General features: G+C 53.1%; 1 protein-coding gene across 8 annotated transcripts in view; it reads left to right on the forward strand.

Moving 5' to 3' along the window:
- Nucleotides 1–12482, forward strand: part of KMT5B (lysine methyltransferase 5B) — a 53033-nt gene extending 40551 nt beyond the window's left edge. For 3 of the 8 annotated variants that reach the window (XM_080817143.1, XM_080817140.1, XM_080817144.1), the window contains exons 10-11: nucleotides 1287–1483; nucleotides 8139–12482. In XM_080817143.1, coding sequence (XP_080673269.1) covers nucleotides 1287–1483; nucleotides 8139–9619 — 1678 coding nt within the window. In that variant the 3' untranslated portion in view covers nucleotides 9620–12482. Of the gene's footprint in view, nucleotides 1–1286; nucleotides 1484–1780; nucleotides 2789–8138 lie in introns of those variants that run through there. The other 5 variants (XM_080817141.1, XM_080817142.1, XM_080817146.1 and 2 more) reach the window with 3 other exon arrangements.
- Nucleotides 12483–16148: the final 3666 nt, after the last annotated feature.

Below are 16148 nucleotides of genomic sequence, written 5' to 3' on the forward strand. Positions count from 1 at the left end.
TGGAATACCAGATCTGTTCTGGAAAGGTATAGAAAGCAAGAATGCTCACCCTCCTTATCAGAGATGGTTTTGGTGATGGGTTTAGGTGTGTGGCCCCTAAGCTCTAAGAGGTAAGATGGTAGGAAGGGGAGTTGAAAGTTTTGTTGTTCCTTAGCTGAAGTGGAGCCCTGTGGTCACTTGGGGGAGAATGACTGTGTCTTCAGCCACATCCTGAAAGGAGGGAACCGCATGGGCTGCTGCGGAGGCCGGTCCTGCCCCCAGACTAGAGGGCGCCCTCAGCCTTACTGTGTGTCCAAAGGCTGATGTACAGTTTTTCGTTGACAAGCTGAAGACAGAAGCAAGTCAGTGAAGGCAATTTTGACCAAAGGAATTTTTCATTCTTTAATTGTAATATGTAGCATCTTTTTTTTTTTTTTTTAACCTCACTAACTTACACTCTCGAATTGAGCTGAGTAGAAATTCACCAGTACTCACTGAATAAAGTTAATGTCTGCAGAGCTAGGTTCAGTAAGGTCAATGAGAGCCTTTCCTGAGCACTTTCACTTCAGAAGAATTTATATAAAAATAGAAATTATTTTAAAAAATAGAAATTATTAGAGTAAGCTACAAATGATTCTTGTCCTGTGATAAAAGCAAGTCTTTTAATGCCCTTTATTAAGTAACATTGTGTTAATTATGGTCATTCATGTTTATCTTAGTAACTTGAAAGAAATTAAAACAGTTTTTATTGTTCTAGAAGTCAGATTTTCACTGATACAGTGTAGCCACCTTGCGTAGATTTTTAGTTAATATTTGTCTATATCTAACATAGAGTTCTAAGTAATGAATTAATTTAAGAAAATTCTCTGGTTTCTTTTTAATTCATTAATTCTTAATATGCAGTGTTGTAGAGGTAAATTGCGTAGAGCAGAGCTGGAATACAGTTAACAGGTGGGTTAATTCAGCCGCAATGTAGACCTGAGTGTGGACTCACCAGCTTTGAAATGGAAGAATTAGTTATTTCCATCTACACCTGGACTTCAGGGTCTAGGAGTTTCTCATGGGCAGTTAATAATCAGTTGATAATAGTCACGATAATTTGTTGCTTAAAATCTAGAGGGTTTTTTTGCATTAGTTTTCTATACATTTTTAATTCTTTTGCGAGTCCGAGACTTGGCAGATTTCCAGTAATTATTGAGGCCTCATCAGCGTGCCACATCTGTTGACGTGATGTGGCCGTGAGCCCTCAACACCTGACCTTAGAGCAAGGACACTGTCTGTTTAACCTGTGCTGTTTTCTCTTTCAGACGGGGAACCGGTGCTTTTAAATCCAGAGTGGGACTGCCTGCACCTGCTCCTGTTATCAATAGCAAATACGGACTCAGAGAGACAGATAAACGCTTAAATAGGCTTAAAAAGTTAGGTGACAGCAGCAAAAACTCAGACAGTCAATCTGTCAGCTCTAACACTGATGCAGATACCACTCAGGAAAAAAACAATGCAAGTAAGTAAGGGAGATTGATAAGCATCTATCTTCTTTTTTTATTATCATTATTTTTTAAAGTATTTTCACACAGTTGTCTTTCTAAAGTATGCTTCACTTCAGTAATTTCGATCTTTTAAATATTGAGAGAAGCTCTGGGACTCACATGCTTCAGCAGCACCGCAAGGTTCTAGAAACGATCTGAGCACAAAAGCAGTCTATCCCGCCTCCAGATTCAGTCCTGTCCTCTAGACTGAACTGTTTGCTTTTCTTGAATTCCTGGTAACTGGATACTACGTTCTTCATCATGTGTTCCAGGGTCGTCCTATGTTTGAGAGAAACATTTTCAAGGTGTTAGTTTGACTGTGGCGATGGTGGTAGGTCCTACAGGAAGACGAAGGACTGGGTAGAGGTGTGGAGGCACATCCGTGTCCCCGCGCCGAGCCAGTCCCTTAGCACGTGTGACGCCAGCCTGGGCGGTTCAGAGCTCTGGCCTCAAGGCTCCCACCTCCTTGTCGCTCGCTTGCCCTTTTCCAACGGAACCGAGCCCGTTCGCCAGGCCGCCGGCTCCCAGGCTCAGAGTTGCGAGAGAGGAGCGTTCAGAAGGTCGCTGGGACTCTGATGTGGTGCCTTAGCCACCACGGAAAGCAGCAAGAGAGGTGCCACGAGGAAGCCAGCAGTAAGATACCGGTTGTGCGTTGGGGCAAGACCGTATGGAAACTGGAAACAGAGAGAACGGAGCACGAAGAGGAAAGCAAGCGGAGCCGGCCCGGCCGGGCAGAAGGAAGCGCGTCCTGTCTGTGGAACTCTGAAGTCCTGGGACCACGCTCGTGGCTGCCGGTTTCCTCTGGGTAACACCAGTTTCCTCTCATTGCCACCAAAGCTGTAGGCTCGTTAGTCTGACTTGTTTCTGACAGGAATAAAGTTTCAGAGTTTTGACTCAGTGATCTCTAGGGACACCTGTTTCGCCACGCCAGGTGGCCACAGGTCCTTGGTAGCGCCTTTGTGCCTCCGGAAGTCGCGTTGCTTGAGGCTCCCCCCCCGCCCCATCTTCAGCCGTTGGCAGCCCAGCGCGGTGCACCCCTCCCCTGCAGAAAACCCTGGCGAGAAGGGAAGGCCTCTCCCGCGATGGGGAGCGTCATGCTGTGAGTTCCTGCGTCCACCTGCTGCTGGAGGGTCAGGGGCCAGGTGTCACCCCGTAGCGGAAGAGCAGTACCGTGTTCCTAGTCCAGTGTCCATGCCCCGAGTGAGCAGAAAGAGCGCAGTTAGCCCGTCACTCGCTGTTGACTGTTGGTTCTCACAATAAATGGAACATAATCAACGTTTTGTTTTCGGAGTCTGGTTCCTTGGCGAAACTGGAGACTTGTGAAGCCCGGTTTAGAGATACATGCACGAAACACTACAGAGCGCGGACACGGCCACCACGCTGCGCATGCTGGACGGCTCTGTGACACGGGGGGCGTTAGCTCTATTCCTACCGTATACATACCGAACTCAGTACACCATGGAGTCGAAAAGAACATAACGTAGGCAGCCTCTGAAAGTGTGCTGACTACCGTGTGGCCGCCTGGGGAGTATTTCTTAGTAAGCCAGATCCTCAGAAGCCTCCTAGCTGCTGGAGAGCTGCGGAGATGTCTGAGACTCGGGCCCGTCCCTCGGGGTGCGGCAGGCACCCAGGTCATCGCGCCGAGCAGGCCGCGAGTGCGGAGCGAGCCAGGGTCCCTTTGACCCGGGGTCTCCGCCTCACCGAGGGGCGATGCAGCGCTCCCCGGTGATTGCCGGTGGTGGGGGGTGGCGCTTACCGTTCAGGTCACCTTTCTGCAGGATTACGGTTGTGAGGACCGGGAGGGTGGACGGAGCTGACTCGGAGGGCCGGGCGCTAGAGGTGACAGACGCGGCTCTGCCCTCCGGAGCAGCGAGAGGCTTACCACCACCAGCCCTCGCGGCCCGCACTCCGCTGGGCCACCTTCACAGCAGGGTCCTGTCAGGTCCCCACGGGGTTTCTTTCAGAAGGGGTTGCTTTTGGTGTCTGTGTCTCGACCATAACCTCCTACCTGTTTGAAAGAAAGACTTTTTGAGATCGCAGCTGGGAGCAAAGCCCAGGCTGCCTGAGCCTCTCCCAGAAGAGGCGGTGAACAGCTTGTGTGTTCTTTTTTAGAGAAACATTTCTGCCTACTCGGGAGAAAAATTCTTTCTTCTGCGCAGATCTCTTTTTTGAAAGGTGTCTCTAGAGCCACAAGTTGAGTGTCGGCTTTAGCATCTGGAAAGAGGAGACGACAGGAAATCCATTTTCACAAATTCAGTCCACAAGCCTGAATTTCAAGGCCGTTATTAGAAGAGGGTGGTGTCTTAGGCCTCTTGTGGCTTGATGGCTAGGCCACCCCCCATAGTGCCGCGAACCGGGGTGTGAGTCGTGCCGGTGCCACAGGTCGGTGTGAGGCCTGGAAGACAAGGCCGGTGGAATAAGTTTATCTTAACTCCAGAGCGCCTGTCCTAGAAATAGTGGACTGGGCCACCCACTTCTCACTGTCAGCTGCCACAGACCTCACTGTCGATCTGAACCCTCTTTGCCGCTGAGCCGGTAGGCTACTCCTCGGTCCTTTCCGACAGCCACTTGCAGGCTGCTCCTGCCGGTCTGCGCTGGTCATGTCCGATGGAAGATGCTTGTTGTGCCTGACAGACTTGAACTGAACTCTACAGTCTCACTCAGGGTTTTCTGGATCTTCAAGTTCTGAAGATGCCAGGCCGTGGCCGGCCCTCGTGTTCCCTTGGTTCACGGGGATAGCGTGCGTTTCTGGGGCCTTGCCAGTACCGAAGCCAGTCTGGGCGCACGGGAAGCCTTGATGTTTCACTGCTCGTATCTGGCTGTCATTCTCGATGCCCACACCGGGCTGCCTTGTGATTTGGAGGGCACCGTGAGGTGGCGGTGAGGGCCGTGCCGTGTGGGTCCTGTCCCTGGGAGCAGGGACCGCCACTGTACCTCTGTGGCATACTTAGTACGGCAGCTCTTGAGTCACGGATGCCACTCAGTCCAGATGCCAGCTCTCCCCCTTGCAGGTGGGCGGTCTGAGGCACGCTCAGCCGGATGCGTTTGGTTGCCCCGTGGACTTAGTAGCACCACGAAGAAGGCGTGTTAGGATTGAGATCATACTGATTGGGCCATTTCGCACAGCATCAGCATATAATAATTGCTAAGAATGTGTCTCTGCACCTAGAATGACTGTCCTAGGTTTGTGCACTGGGGATCTGTCCCCGCCACCAGGCCGCAGAGTTGCCCCGTGGTGTGGCTGTGCCGAGGCCAGAGCAGCCGCAGGGGTGCCTGATCTCCACTGAGTCAGAGTCCTCAGTCCCTGGACAGGCTCCCATTCGTTGGCAGCGTGGCTGCTGTTCTCCTCCTCTAGCCTACCATCACTGTCCTCCTGAAGCAGGACAGTGTAGACCCGTCCGGGAGAGAGGAGCCCTTGGCGCCCACGGGGCTCCCATCTTCGCCACATTGCTCACCTTGGCCTTGCCCAGCTTCTCTGGGTCTCTTCTGACCTTGGACTTGATGATCATACCTCTGCTGGGTTTTGTTGAGAAACTTTTTAAAACGAAAGTCTAGACTGACCAGTACACGAACACGTGTAAGTGAGATCTCCGTATCAACAAATCCGTAGCATCCAACACAGTCCGTTCTGTGTGGTTTAGAACACACACCAGCGCCCTGTCGGTGGGTCCCGCAGTCGGCTAGCAGGGAGTCCTTTGGAAGCAGCGGTGAATTCAGAATCACCAGAGAATGAGACTCACCTAATGGATTAAGATACGAGCCGGACTAAGGAGGGTCTCAGGTGCTCTGAAAACAGAAAGGGTCATTTGTAGAAAGTCCTGAAGGTCTCCCCGAGCGAAGCATGCATTAAGCGGAGTCTTAAAGGGGGAAGGGGACTGGCCTAGGAAAGTGTCTTCAGGGCAGAGGGAATTCATAAATGGAGACACGGGGATGAGTGTAGGACCCAAATAAGGAAAATAGATCGTGGCTGGAGTAGGGGGTAGGAAGGAGGGATATGACCGTCGTTTAAAATTTTGGATTTATTCTGAGGACATTCGGTTACTGAAAGTCCTAAAGCCCGGCAGTGACATGTCGTACTAGGAAAATCACTCCGGCCACAGGGTAGAGAACAGGCTGTTGGGGAAGCGATGGGAGAGATGAGAAGAAGGGGAGGGAGCCGCGGCGGTTCAGGCATGGGACTATGAAGCCTATGGATCGAGAGAAGTAGGATGGCCACAGGGACGCCGCAGGAGGGGCTCCACGGGACATGGTGGCTGACTGGGGGAGGCGGTTAGGGAAAGCAGGAGGGCAGGGTGACCTCCCGCCGTCTGCTTGGGCAGCTGTCTGTGTGGATGGTGGTGTTCCTGAGCAGGAGGGAGAATTTAGAGGGGGAGCAGCCGTGAAGCTTGATACTGAGTTCAGTTTGGGGGCATGTTGGCTGTGATGAGGGGTCCATCCTCGGGACGGTCTAGATGCCGGCAGGTGTTTGGTGTTACCGATCTGTGATCTAGGAGGGAGACTAGAGAAAGTGGCTTGGGAGCTGCTGGTGCATCAGTGATCAGAGGCGGGGGGGTGCCTGTCACCCAGAGAAGGCATGTGGTTTCCAGAGGGTCTAGGACAGCAGAGGCCTGAGGAGCGCGGTTGCAGGGGGCAGAGGGCAGGGCACGCGACAGTGTGCCCCTGCGGGCAGCCAGTGGGATGGGAGTTTTCAGGAAGAAAAACGGTGAGCAGTGTCCCACTCTGCAGAGAAAGGAAGAGGAGGGCAGTGGAGAGAGGCCACTGGATGGCATGATAAGGTTTTCCAGGGTTGCCAAAGGCTGTCTCATTAGAGGGACGGGCTGGATCCGGGTTGCAGCGGGCTTGCGGTCCAGCACGTGGGGTGCGTGTGTGTTGAAGGGGTGGTGCGGGTACGGCGCGGGAATGGGCGGCAAAAGGCACAGTGAGGCTGACAGCCACCAAGTTTGGTCCTGGAGTGGTCCTCGAGGAGTCTGAGCCGAGCCGGGGGACTTCACAGCCACGTTTGAGAAGGCCAAGTGCCGGACGCCGGCGTGCGCCTACGTCAGCAAGCACGTGTCTTCAGTGGACCTCGTAGGAAGCCTTGTGAGCATAAAGAAATCCTGTAACACAAGAAGGCCCCGTGTAGGCTCGTGTTTTAAAAAATCATTTCCAGTGAGTTTGTACGATTCCGGTTCACGCGACGTCAGTTCTCCGGTCGAGCGGCGCCCAAGCCACGACTCCCGCTGTTCTAAGAATGAGTGGCTGCCTCGGGGTGGGGAGCCCATACGGAGAAGCGCCTTCTGGGTCCAGTCCGGGCACTCGCTACTGGGAGCTGTGCTGGTTTGGGTTCCCCCAAAGCCTCTCATGAGACGCCCTTGAGTCCAGAGCCTTCTCTTCGTGGTGGTTTGGTATGTCGGGATTGCTCGTAGCGCATTCTTGTTCTCTCAGTAGAAGCTAACTAGTGGTCACTCACTTGCTTAGCCATGCGGAAGGAATAGCCGTCGCCCTGGCAACCCTTGGCCAAGTCCGCGGTGACGGTCTCTGCCGGGCAGTGTGCTCGGTTTACCCATAGTCCCTTTTTACTCTCCCTGTTTTCTGGTGAGAAGTGGGGATTATTACTTCCGTCATCTGAGCTTCCTTAGTGGATGACTCAAAGGGGTAGTTTGATGAGGAAGGGGTTTCAGGTGGGGACCGGGGGGGGGGGTGGACAATAAGGAATTGAGAAATGGACTCCTGTAAAACACTGTGCATACAGGTCCAAACTGTCAACGGAGAGAAAAACACAAAGACAGCAGAAAGTCCCTGGTAAGGTCAAGCTCACTGCAGAAGCAGCTTAAACTTGAGTCACCCATAAGCCTTTTTGCGAATCTGATCGGGGTCCTCGGGTTGGCGATTCCCAGTAGGGTCCTTGCAGCCTTTCCGTACGCTTGTCCAGAGGAAGTTGAATCCCCCTTTGTCCCAAGAGTGTGACTCTAGTCACAGGCTTCTTCCTGCCTCAGTTTGGTGGTTGGCAGCAGGCGGTCCCTGGAGGGACGCGGCCAAAACGTTCTGCCGCCCCTGGAAGTCTGCTGGTCCTCGCGGAGTTGGAGCAAGAACTCTGTGTAGTGCAGCTCGTTGTGGGATTAACAGTATATAGTGCTTAGGGTCTCTCTTGCTTGTTTGAAACCGCTGTGGTAGAGTGTCTGTTAGAGCTCAGTGATGATGTATTTCTGTTCTGTATTACTGGTCAAGTAATATCCTTCCTTTGAGTCAATGAGTCACAGGTTTTAGAAACCTGTCTTGAATGATGTTGAGAATTGGTGAAAGAAAATCTGATTTTTTCCTCAAGTTTACAAAGACTCGAGGAAATAACCCAGGAGAAGAAATACTTACGTCGGACAAGTATCACGATGGGTTATGGACGAGCCCGGGGTGGAGCGCAGGTCCTTGCCGCGGGAGATGCCGAGGTGCTCCGTAAACCGGAGGCAGCGGTTGGGAAGTTACAGGAAGGCGGCGTGGGGGTGCCCGTGTGCCGGCCGAGACCGGCGGGGTCCCCTCGCGCGCTGCTGTGATGCGACCCTCTCGTAGCCGGCTGGTTTGGGCGGCGTCGTGTTGAGTGCGCCTGCGTTCCCCGGACTGGTTTTCATCCTTTTCTTTCTTCTTCTTAACTTGCAGCTCCTAACCGAAAACCTTCCGTCGGTGTGAAAAAGAGCAGCAAGAACGGAACGTTGACAAGGCGGCCTGTGTCAAGGGTTCCAGCTTCCTCCAACTCTACCTCATCTAAGCTAACTCATGTAAACAATTCCAGGGTACCAAAGAAACTGAAAAAGCCTGCAAAGCCTTTACTTTCAAAGATAAAATTAAGAAATCATTGCAAACGGCTGGAGCAAAAGAGCGCTTCAAGAAAACTCGAGATGGGAAACTTAGTACTCAAAGAGCCCAAAGTAGTTCTATATAAAAACTTACCCATTAAGAAGGAGAAGGAGCCCGAGGGACCGGCTCCGGCCGCGGCGGCCGGCGGGTGCTTAACTAGACACGCGGCGGCGCGGGAGCACCGGGCGGGCTCCGGGCGAGGCGCCCCGCCGCTGGGGCACGGGGCCCCCTGCGCCTACACCACCAGGCGGTCCGCGCGGACAAGGACGACCCCGAAGGAGCCCTCTGACCTCCCGCTGGATCCCAGCCCGTCGGACGGCTATAAGAGCGGCTCGCCAGCAGCGGGCCCGGACGGCGGTGAGCAGCCGGCTGCCCAGGCGCAGGAGGGGGACCTGACCCCCGGGGCAGCGCCCAGCGGGGAAGCGAAGTGTCCGAGGAGTGACAGCGGCCTGTCGAAGAAGAAATCGCGGCAAGGGAAACTTGGGAAACCGTTGGCGAAAGCCGAGGAGCCTGCCGAGGGGCCGGACTCCCCCGGAGAAGCCGGCGTGGCGCCCGAGGTGCTGGGGGCCCCCTGCGAGCCGGCGGAGCGCGGCGCCCCGGAACCCGCGCCCGGGGCCTACCCGGACTGGGCGCCTTCGCCCGGCAGCGGGCCGGTCGTCACGTCCGACAGCTTCAAGACGAAGGACGGCTTCAGAACTGCAAAAAGTAAAAAGAAGAGGCGAATCACCAGGTATGACGCACAGCTGATCCTGGAGAATAACTCTGGGATCCCCAAATTGACTCTTCGGAGGCGCCACGACAGCAGCAGCAAGACCAACGACCCCGAGAGCGATGGCGTGAATTCCTCAAAAATAAGCATCAAGCTAAGCAAAGACCACGAGAACGATAACAACCTGTATGTAGCCAAGCTCAACAACGGGTTTAACTCAGGGTCGGGCAGCAGCGCCACAAAACTGAAGATCCAGCTGAAGCGCGACGAGGAGGGTCGCGGGCCGCACCCGGAGGGGCTTCACGAGAACGGGGTGTGCTGCGGCGACCCGCTCTCGCTGCTGGAGTCCCGCATGGAGGTGGACGACTACGGCCGGTACGGGGAGGAGAGCACGGACGAGCCCTCCTCCTCGGACGGCGACGAGGAGGACGAGGACTACGAGGAGGACTTCGAGGACGACTTCATTCCCCTCCCTCCGGCCAAGCGCCTGCGGCTGATCGTGGGCAAGGACTCCATCGACATTGACATCTCCTCCCGGAGGAGAGAAGACCAGTCTTTGCGGCTCAACGCATGAGCGCGCGGTCTCGGTTTGGCCTGGGAAACCTACTTTAAAGAAATAAAAACAAATTCCCGTCAGTGATTCCTCACCCGAGACCGTTCTAGCGGCCGCGCTTCCCTCCTCTCTCCACTTAGCAGTGTCATACTGTAGAAAGTGTACAGCCCGCTGACTCTCCCGAAGTCTGATTTGTGCAAATTTTTATTGTACTTTTTAAATAGCCTTCCTACGTGCAATTCTGAGTTAGAGGGAAAGCCCAGTTGTAAAATAAAGGCTCAAGCGAAATTGTACAGTGATAGCGACTTTCCACACGGGACGTTGAAAACAATAATGTGGCTACATAATTTTCTTTTTCCTTTTTTGTTTTCCTCTTCTTTTTTTTTTTTTTTTAACCAAGAGCATCAACTGGCTCTTTAATATATGACTAAACAATAATTTAAAACAAATCATAGTAGCAGCATATTAAGGTTTTCTAGTATATGCTAATATCACCAGCAATGATCTTTGGCTTTTTGATTTATTTGCTAGATGTTCCCCCCCCCCCCCTCGGAGTTTTGTCAGTTTCACACTGTTCGCTGGCCCAGGTGTACTGTGCGTGGCCTTGCTCAAAAGAGCAAACCATCGATCAGGAGTCGAATTGGTTTTTAAAAAAAAAAAAGTACAATGACACAGGTGACCGCTCACTTTCCAGTACATTTTCTGTACGAGAGCGGCAGTGTGGAGGACGAGTTCCGAGTCAGTGTATTTATTGCTTGTCATGTAAATTAAAGACCTTGTATTTAACACTTTTCAATCCTTTTAGATAAAATTGTTCTTTGCAAGAATGATTGGTGCTTATTTTTTCAAAACTTTGCTGTGAACAATGTGATGACAACAGGCAACATTTATCTAATGAACTACAGCTCTCTTAATTTGGGTCTTCAAGGTTTCTGTTGCACTTGTAAAATGCTACAAGGAATATTAAAAACTCTATTCACTTTAACTTATAATAGTTTATGAAATAAAAACATGAGTCACAGCTTTTGTTCTGTGGTAACCTATAAAAATGTTTGTCTTTGAAATTCAATGTAAAGAACTGAGAACAATGTATATGTTGTAAATATTTGTGTGTTGTGAGAAATTTTTGTCATAAGAAATTAAAAGAACTTACCAGGAAGGTTTTTAAGTTTAGAAATATTCATGCCAATAAAATAGGAGATTATAAAATATATAGTTTTAAGCACTGCATCAGTGGGAGTTCTTGGCTTATGTTAGTTTATGTATGAAGATATCAAAGATTTTTTGACTATATTATCAGTTAAACGAAAAAGAGGAGTCAGATTTAATTTGTTTTTTTTTTGAAGCACTTTGAGAAGAGAAATTAATTTTAAGTAACTTAATGAGCAAATTTTTGATTACTACTTTATGTTCAATACCAACCTTTCATTTCTCTGGATTATTTTACAAATCATTGGACAAAGAATTTGGGAATATAAAGCTGTAGCAGGTGTTTGACGCCAATGGGTCTCCTTATTTCTGGGGAATGTGTACGTGTACTTTCAGATATACAGTGTTCCTGAGTAAGATCGATTTAGGGGATTCGTGTAGTGTCTATAGAAAAGTAGCCCATGTCTTAAGATATTAAAAGGAATCTGCCCGTAACAAAAAGTCCAGTGGAGAAAACCTCAATGCTTCCTCTTACTTTTGGTGATTCCTGCTGGTTGCCAGGTTCTGGGGAACACCCTTTAAACTGAGTCCCATGAAACGATTGCCAATAGGGGTTCCATGTAGAAATTAATAATATTCATAAAAGTGTTTGCAATGTAGAGTTTTTGTTTCTCCTCATGCTCTTTAAGGAGTTACTCGTGTGGTCTTAACGTCGCCTCATTCCCGTCTGTCCCATGCAGGTCACCCCTCAGGTAGTAGCGTGGAGGGCAGGTGGAGACCCACTTCCCTGCTGCACCGCCTCCCGCCCCTGCTCCGCGTGTGGTCCACCCCCCCCCCCCCGCGAAGCAGAACAGTTCCCCCGGGTTCTGTCCCAAGGCCCTCAGAGCGCGTTGTGGACCACATCCGGTCCTCACGTTGTCCCTCGGGGGAGAAGTGTGAGACTCCAGCCACTGAGGAAAGTCGAGCATAGACTCCGTGTCTGGAAAGTACCAGAAAGCCGTGGGCCACCCCTTTCACTCCCGCCTTAGTGTGGAGCGTGTCGAAGAGGTTCAGAGACATAAGTCTCAGACCGTCTCCCGGAATACCAACGACAGCCATTTCAGGAATTTCCCCCTAAAGGAAAAAGTCACAAAATACCACGTTTCCCACATTTCTCCATTTTGAAGCTTAATTTTAGTAACTTATTTACGTTTGTTTTAACTTGATTGTGGCCTCGGCTTTTCGAGGCTGACCTTCCCCGTGGGCCCCAGCAGCGGCGCCCGGGGGCGGGGTGCACAAACCTTTCAGGGAAACCTGATTTCCGTTTTTCCAGGTGGGGGCCTCGGAGCTGCTCGGGCTCCGCCGTGGAACGTCCCCGTGTGGGATGGCGAGAGCCACACACGGGTGACACGGCGACCACTTGGAAGAGGCTGCGTTCCATACGACTTCGAGCTTGAGCTTGCGCGATGATTCGTAAAGATTTTGGCATTGTAAGAATTAGGAGAGGATCATAAAAATACATGTAAAGTGTTCGGTTTTCAATCATTTTTCAAATTACTGTTTTAAATTGTTTTGCTGAGTTGTAATACCTTTGAGATACAATGTATTCCTTGTACTGAAAGATTGAAAAAAAAAAAAGGACTTTTTCAGCATTTGAGGTAAGTTCTTTAACGTTTCATTAAAAACATTTTTTACAAATATTTTGTACATGCACTTGCAGTATTGAGGTTAATCATTTTAATAAATTCGGAAATTGAAACAATCTGGCCGGTGTTCGCTGTATCTGAAAGGAAGGATCAAAGGGGTGCCCTTCAGCACAAGGCTTCCATTTCAAGTAGGATTTGTAAAGTCGAGGGTTCGCAAGCTTTCCAGCATCTGCGAGTTAGCCGAACTTAGCCGTTGCCTGTGCCCCGGCCTCCCATTTGCTTCCGGTGCCGCTCCTTTTGTTGAAAAGACGGGAAAGCAGTCCTTGTCTCCTGGGGAGGCTCCTCTCCAACCCCACCGCCGTCCCACCCCACACTGCCCAACTCCCAAGGGCTGGGTTTCTGCCCTCTCTGAATGGACAAAACCGGCCTATCGGGCTCGTGTGGGTCCTCTGTCCTCCTAGTTACTGTAGCAAAACCCGATTGAGGGGAGACGTGGGCCTGGCTTAGGAGTCAGGGGGCAGGAGCTTGCTCAGCCCTGCTGCATCTGAGGGGCCCTGGGCGAGCTGCCAGCCGCCCCCCCATCGCCTCTCCGCGGCACCCTGAAGTCCCCGCGGATGCCCGAGGCAGGCAGGGTGGGTGACGCAGCTTAGTCCGGAGAGCGCTGATGTCCCCGTTGAAACTGCCGCCTCAGCCGGCTTCATTCCCGCCCGCTACCCAGCGGCAGCTGGCTTGCAGCATGCTGCCCGGAGCCCTGTGCGATTCCGTCCCTCGAGTGCCAGCTCTGACACTGGCACGCACCCAGTCATGCTTCCAAGCCCAGAGGCACTTTGGTAACCCCAGGGTTCCAGTAAGCAAAGCCCTGGCCTGCGAGGGTGACGCAGTCCCCAGCGTCTCCCTCCCCGAGGTCAAGAGCGTGGGCATTGCTTGCGTTCCCTAGTGAGGAGGCCCGGAGGAAAAGCGATTTTGAGTCCTTCGGAAGGGGCAGGGGGTGTGGATGGGCAGGATTGGAGAGGGGGCCTCCCGCCAGGGCCGCCCCCTCCCGTTACGGCACCTCCCAGGGCATCAGGTTTGTGTTCATGGAAACTGTCGCAAAGCTTCCGATCTGGGGGACCGGAGACAACCTGCAGCCTCCTGTGATGACTCGGGTCATGATCTTTGAAAGACAATCTGTCTGTTCCCAGATCCTGTTTTCTCTTTGTCAGATTGAGTTTTTCTGCTAAGTTCAGTAGATCAAGACTTCCCTCTTTTGGGGATACCCCTCCCCCCCAACGGAGTCTGCTCCACCGTGGGGCCGCTCACACACCAGAAGGCTGGCAGGGGATGTGCACGTGGCTGGCCAGTCCGAGACCCCGAACGGCGCGATCCCAAGTGACCTAGAGTAAAGCTGCGTTTCTTTAGTACTCGTTGAACACCTGGTTTGTATTAGTGCGGGGGGGGGAGGTGGGGGAGGCAAGCGGTGCAATTAAAGCCCCGGGAGCAGGTGAGGTGACCTAGGGAGGGGGCCAGACAGCGCGCCCAGCCGCTCCCCCCCGCCCCAGGACCTGGAAGAGGGCAGCAGGGGCTTCCAGGAGGAGCCAGACCGGTGGGGAGAGCAGAAGCGGCTGGGAGGGGAGGTGGCGTTAAACGGGGGTTTGTGTGGTTAATGAGGGACAAGCACCTTGAGGTGAGAAACTTCCACAGGGGATGAGTTCCCAAAAGGGAAGGTGGGGAGTTATTCAGAGTCTGGGGGAGGCGGGCTGGCCTTAGACCCTCCGTCTTCCTTGGTAACAAGAGGAAAGAGGCGCAGCTGTGGGGGGGCCAGTTCCAGCAATGAAGGTTTCTGTTTTGTCTGTAAACAGGAGGCGAGGTCCCCCAGCGCTTCAGGAGCACGAAGGAGACCCAAAGAAAGGAAAAGCAAGCCAACTCTTCAAACCCAGCACAATTCATTACAGAAATCTCTACCAGTTACCTTCTAGGTACTGGACTGTGTTCTAGACACCCCGGGAGCCAAGGCAGGGGGCACGGCACTTCTCGGCCAGCCCCGGTGTGAGACTCTCACCCAGGTGTGGGGGGGGGGGGGGGGCAGAAGACGGCAGGATAGAGGGCTGGGGGGGGTGGGGCAGGAGAGGGCTTGAATGAAGAGTCCCGGAGAGTGTACCAGTTAAGGAAGAGAAGAAGAGTCCACGGCCTGAGTGGGCCCCTAGCCAGGGACAGTACAGTCACCCGAGGCCTGGAGATGCACCTGTGGTCAGAGAACGGACAAGCAAGTGGGAGGACAGGAGGCTGTGGCCAGAGCGGGCCCTCGGAGCTTTGGAAGGACTGCCTTTAAGTGATGGCAAAGACGCTGATGGGGCCTGCGAGAGAGTGTCCTGGTTCTGGGAGACCAAGACATTGGGCAGAACCAAGGTCACTCAAGATGACAGCTGACACCCTTTCCTGGGGGTCCTGGGAACCAGCCAACACTAGTCGGAAACAGCCTGTAGGGGATAAACACGGGGAGGTACCCTACTCGGGGGCAGGGGCGCCTTGCGGAAGGAGAGGTGAGCAAATGCTCAGAAATTTTGTTTCAATGAATGAGTCAGCCTGCCTGAGGCCACACAGGTCATGGCAAGCCGCAGGGCCAGACCCAGCTCCCAGGTCCTGGGTGCTTTGGGAGCCTGGAGAGCACTAGCAAGAGTCCCAGAGCCAAGGGTCACCGGGGCCAGCCCGTGTCGCAAGGCCCCACCTTCCCAGGTTAATTCTGGAAAGTTCCGTGGATGACAAATGGCAATCACCGCCTTTTACCCTCCTTTCCATGCAGTTATATGGGGCCAGGAGAACTTTGTCCGAAGGTTATCACGCAGATAAGCACGGTGACCTAACCCCACTAGTCAAATAGACTCCGGGGCTTGAGAAGTGTGTAAGGTACCTCGTGGACTGGCCTTTAGCTGAGTGAGTCGAGCCAGAGGAGGCCCCAAGACCGCCAGGAAAAAGTCCAAGGTTTCTTCCAGCCTGGTGAGCTGCTGACTCCATCTCGACAATGACCTCATGCGAACGTAGCCAGGCACACAGGAGGAGGGGACACACTTTGGAAGCTAGAGTGACAAGTCCGGAGGAGAACACTCCTGCGACGCTAACTCCCCAGCCCCACCCGCTGGGTGTTGTGATTTCTTACACCTCCCGGTGGGCGGCCCGGGCCGGGCCCAGGGAGTCAGACGCTGATGGGAAGTGCCTGTTAATCTCTCCCCCAGGCTCTGGCAGGTTGGAGAAGGTCACACTCCCACAAACCAAACAGAAAGACATTTATTTCCTCCTCTTGCCAGTGAAACCACATTTTTCTTGGGGTAGGAAGGGGGAGTGACACACGGCCTGAGCAGCCTCCAAGTGGACCAGAGCCACTCCGGGAAGTGCTCAGCTCCGGTCCCTGGGGGCCCAGGGCTGTGGGTGTCGCTGCCCTCCCCTGCGGTTCCTCTCTGGTCTCCGTGTTTTCTCACCTGTCAAGCAGGGCTTACCCTGGCACTGACTATGCAGATGTTCAGGAGTGACAGGAGCCGTGAGCCCCTTCCTGGGGCCCCGTCCCCGTGTGGCCAGGGCTGAACGCTGTCTGTGCGCTCCTGGGCTTCCTCGGGGCCTCTGACCTTTACCCTCTCCGGTTAACACCGGCTCCAACAGCCTTCAATCACAGCCTTTTCCATTCCAGCTTCAAACCGCTGGGCCCCTGGACCCAGTCTCCACCGGGACAGGGTGGACAAACATCAAGGTTTCCGGTTCTTTCTTCCTCTGGCCAAGGCCTCTGTCCACCACGCTGGGCCTCCTCT

Source organism: Martes martes (genome assembly GCF_963455335.1).
Source record: "Martes martes genome assembly, chromosome: 10".
Lineage (NCBI taxonomy): Eukaryota > Metazoa > Chordata > Mammalia > Carnivora > Mustelidae > Martes > Martes martes.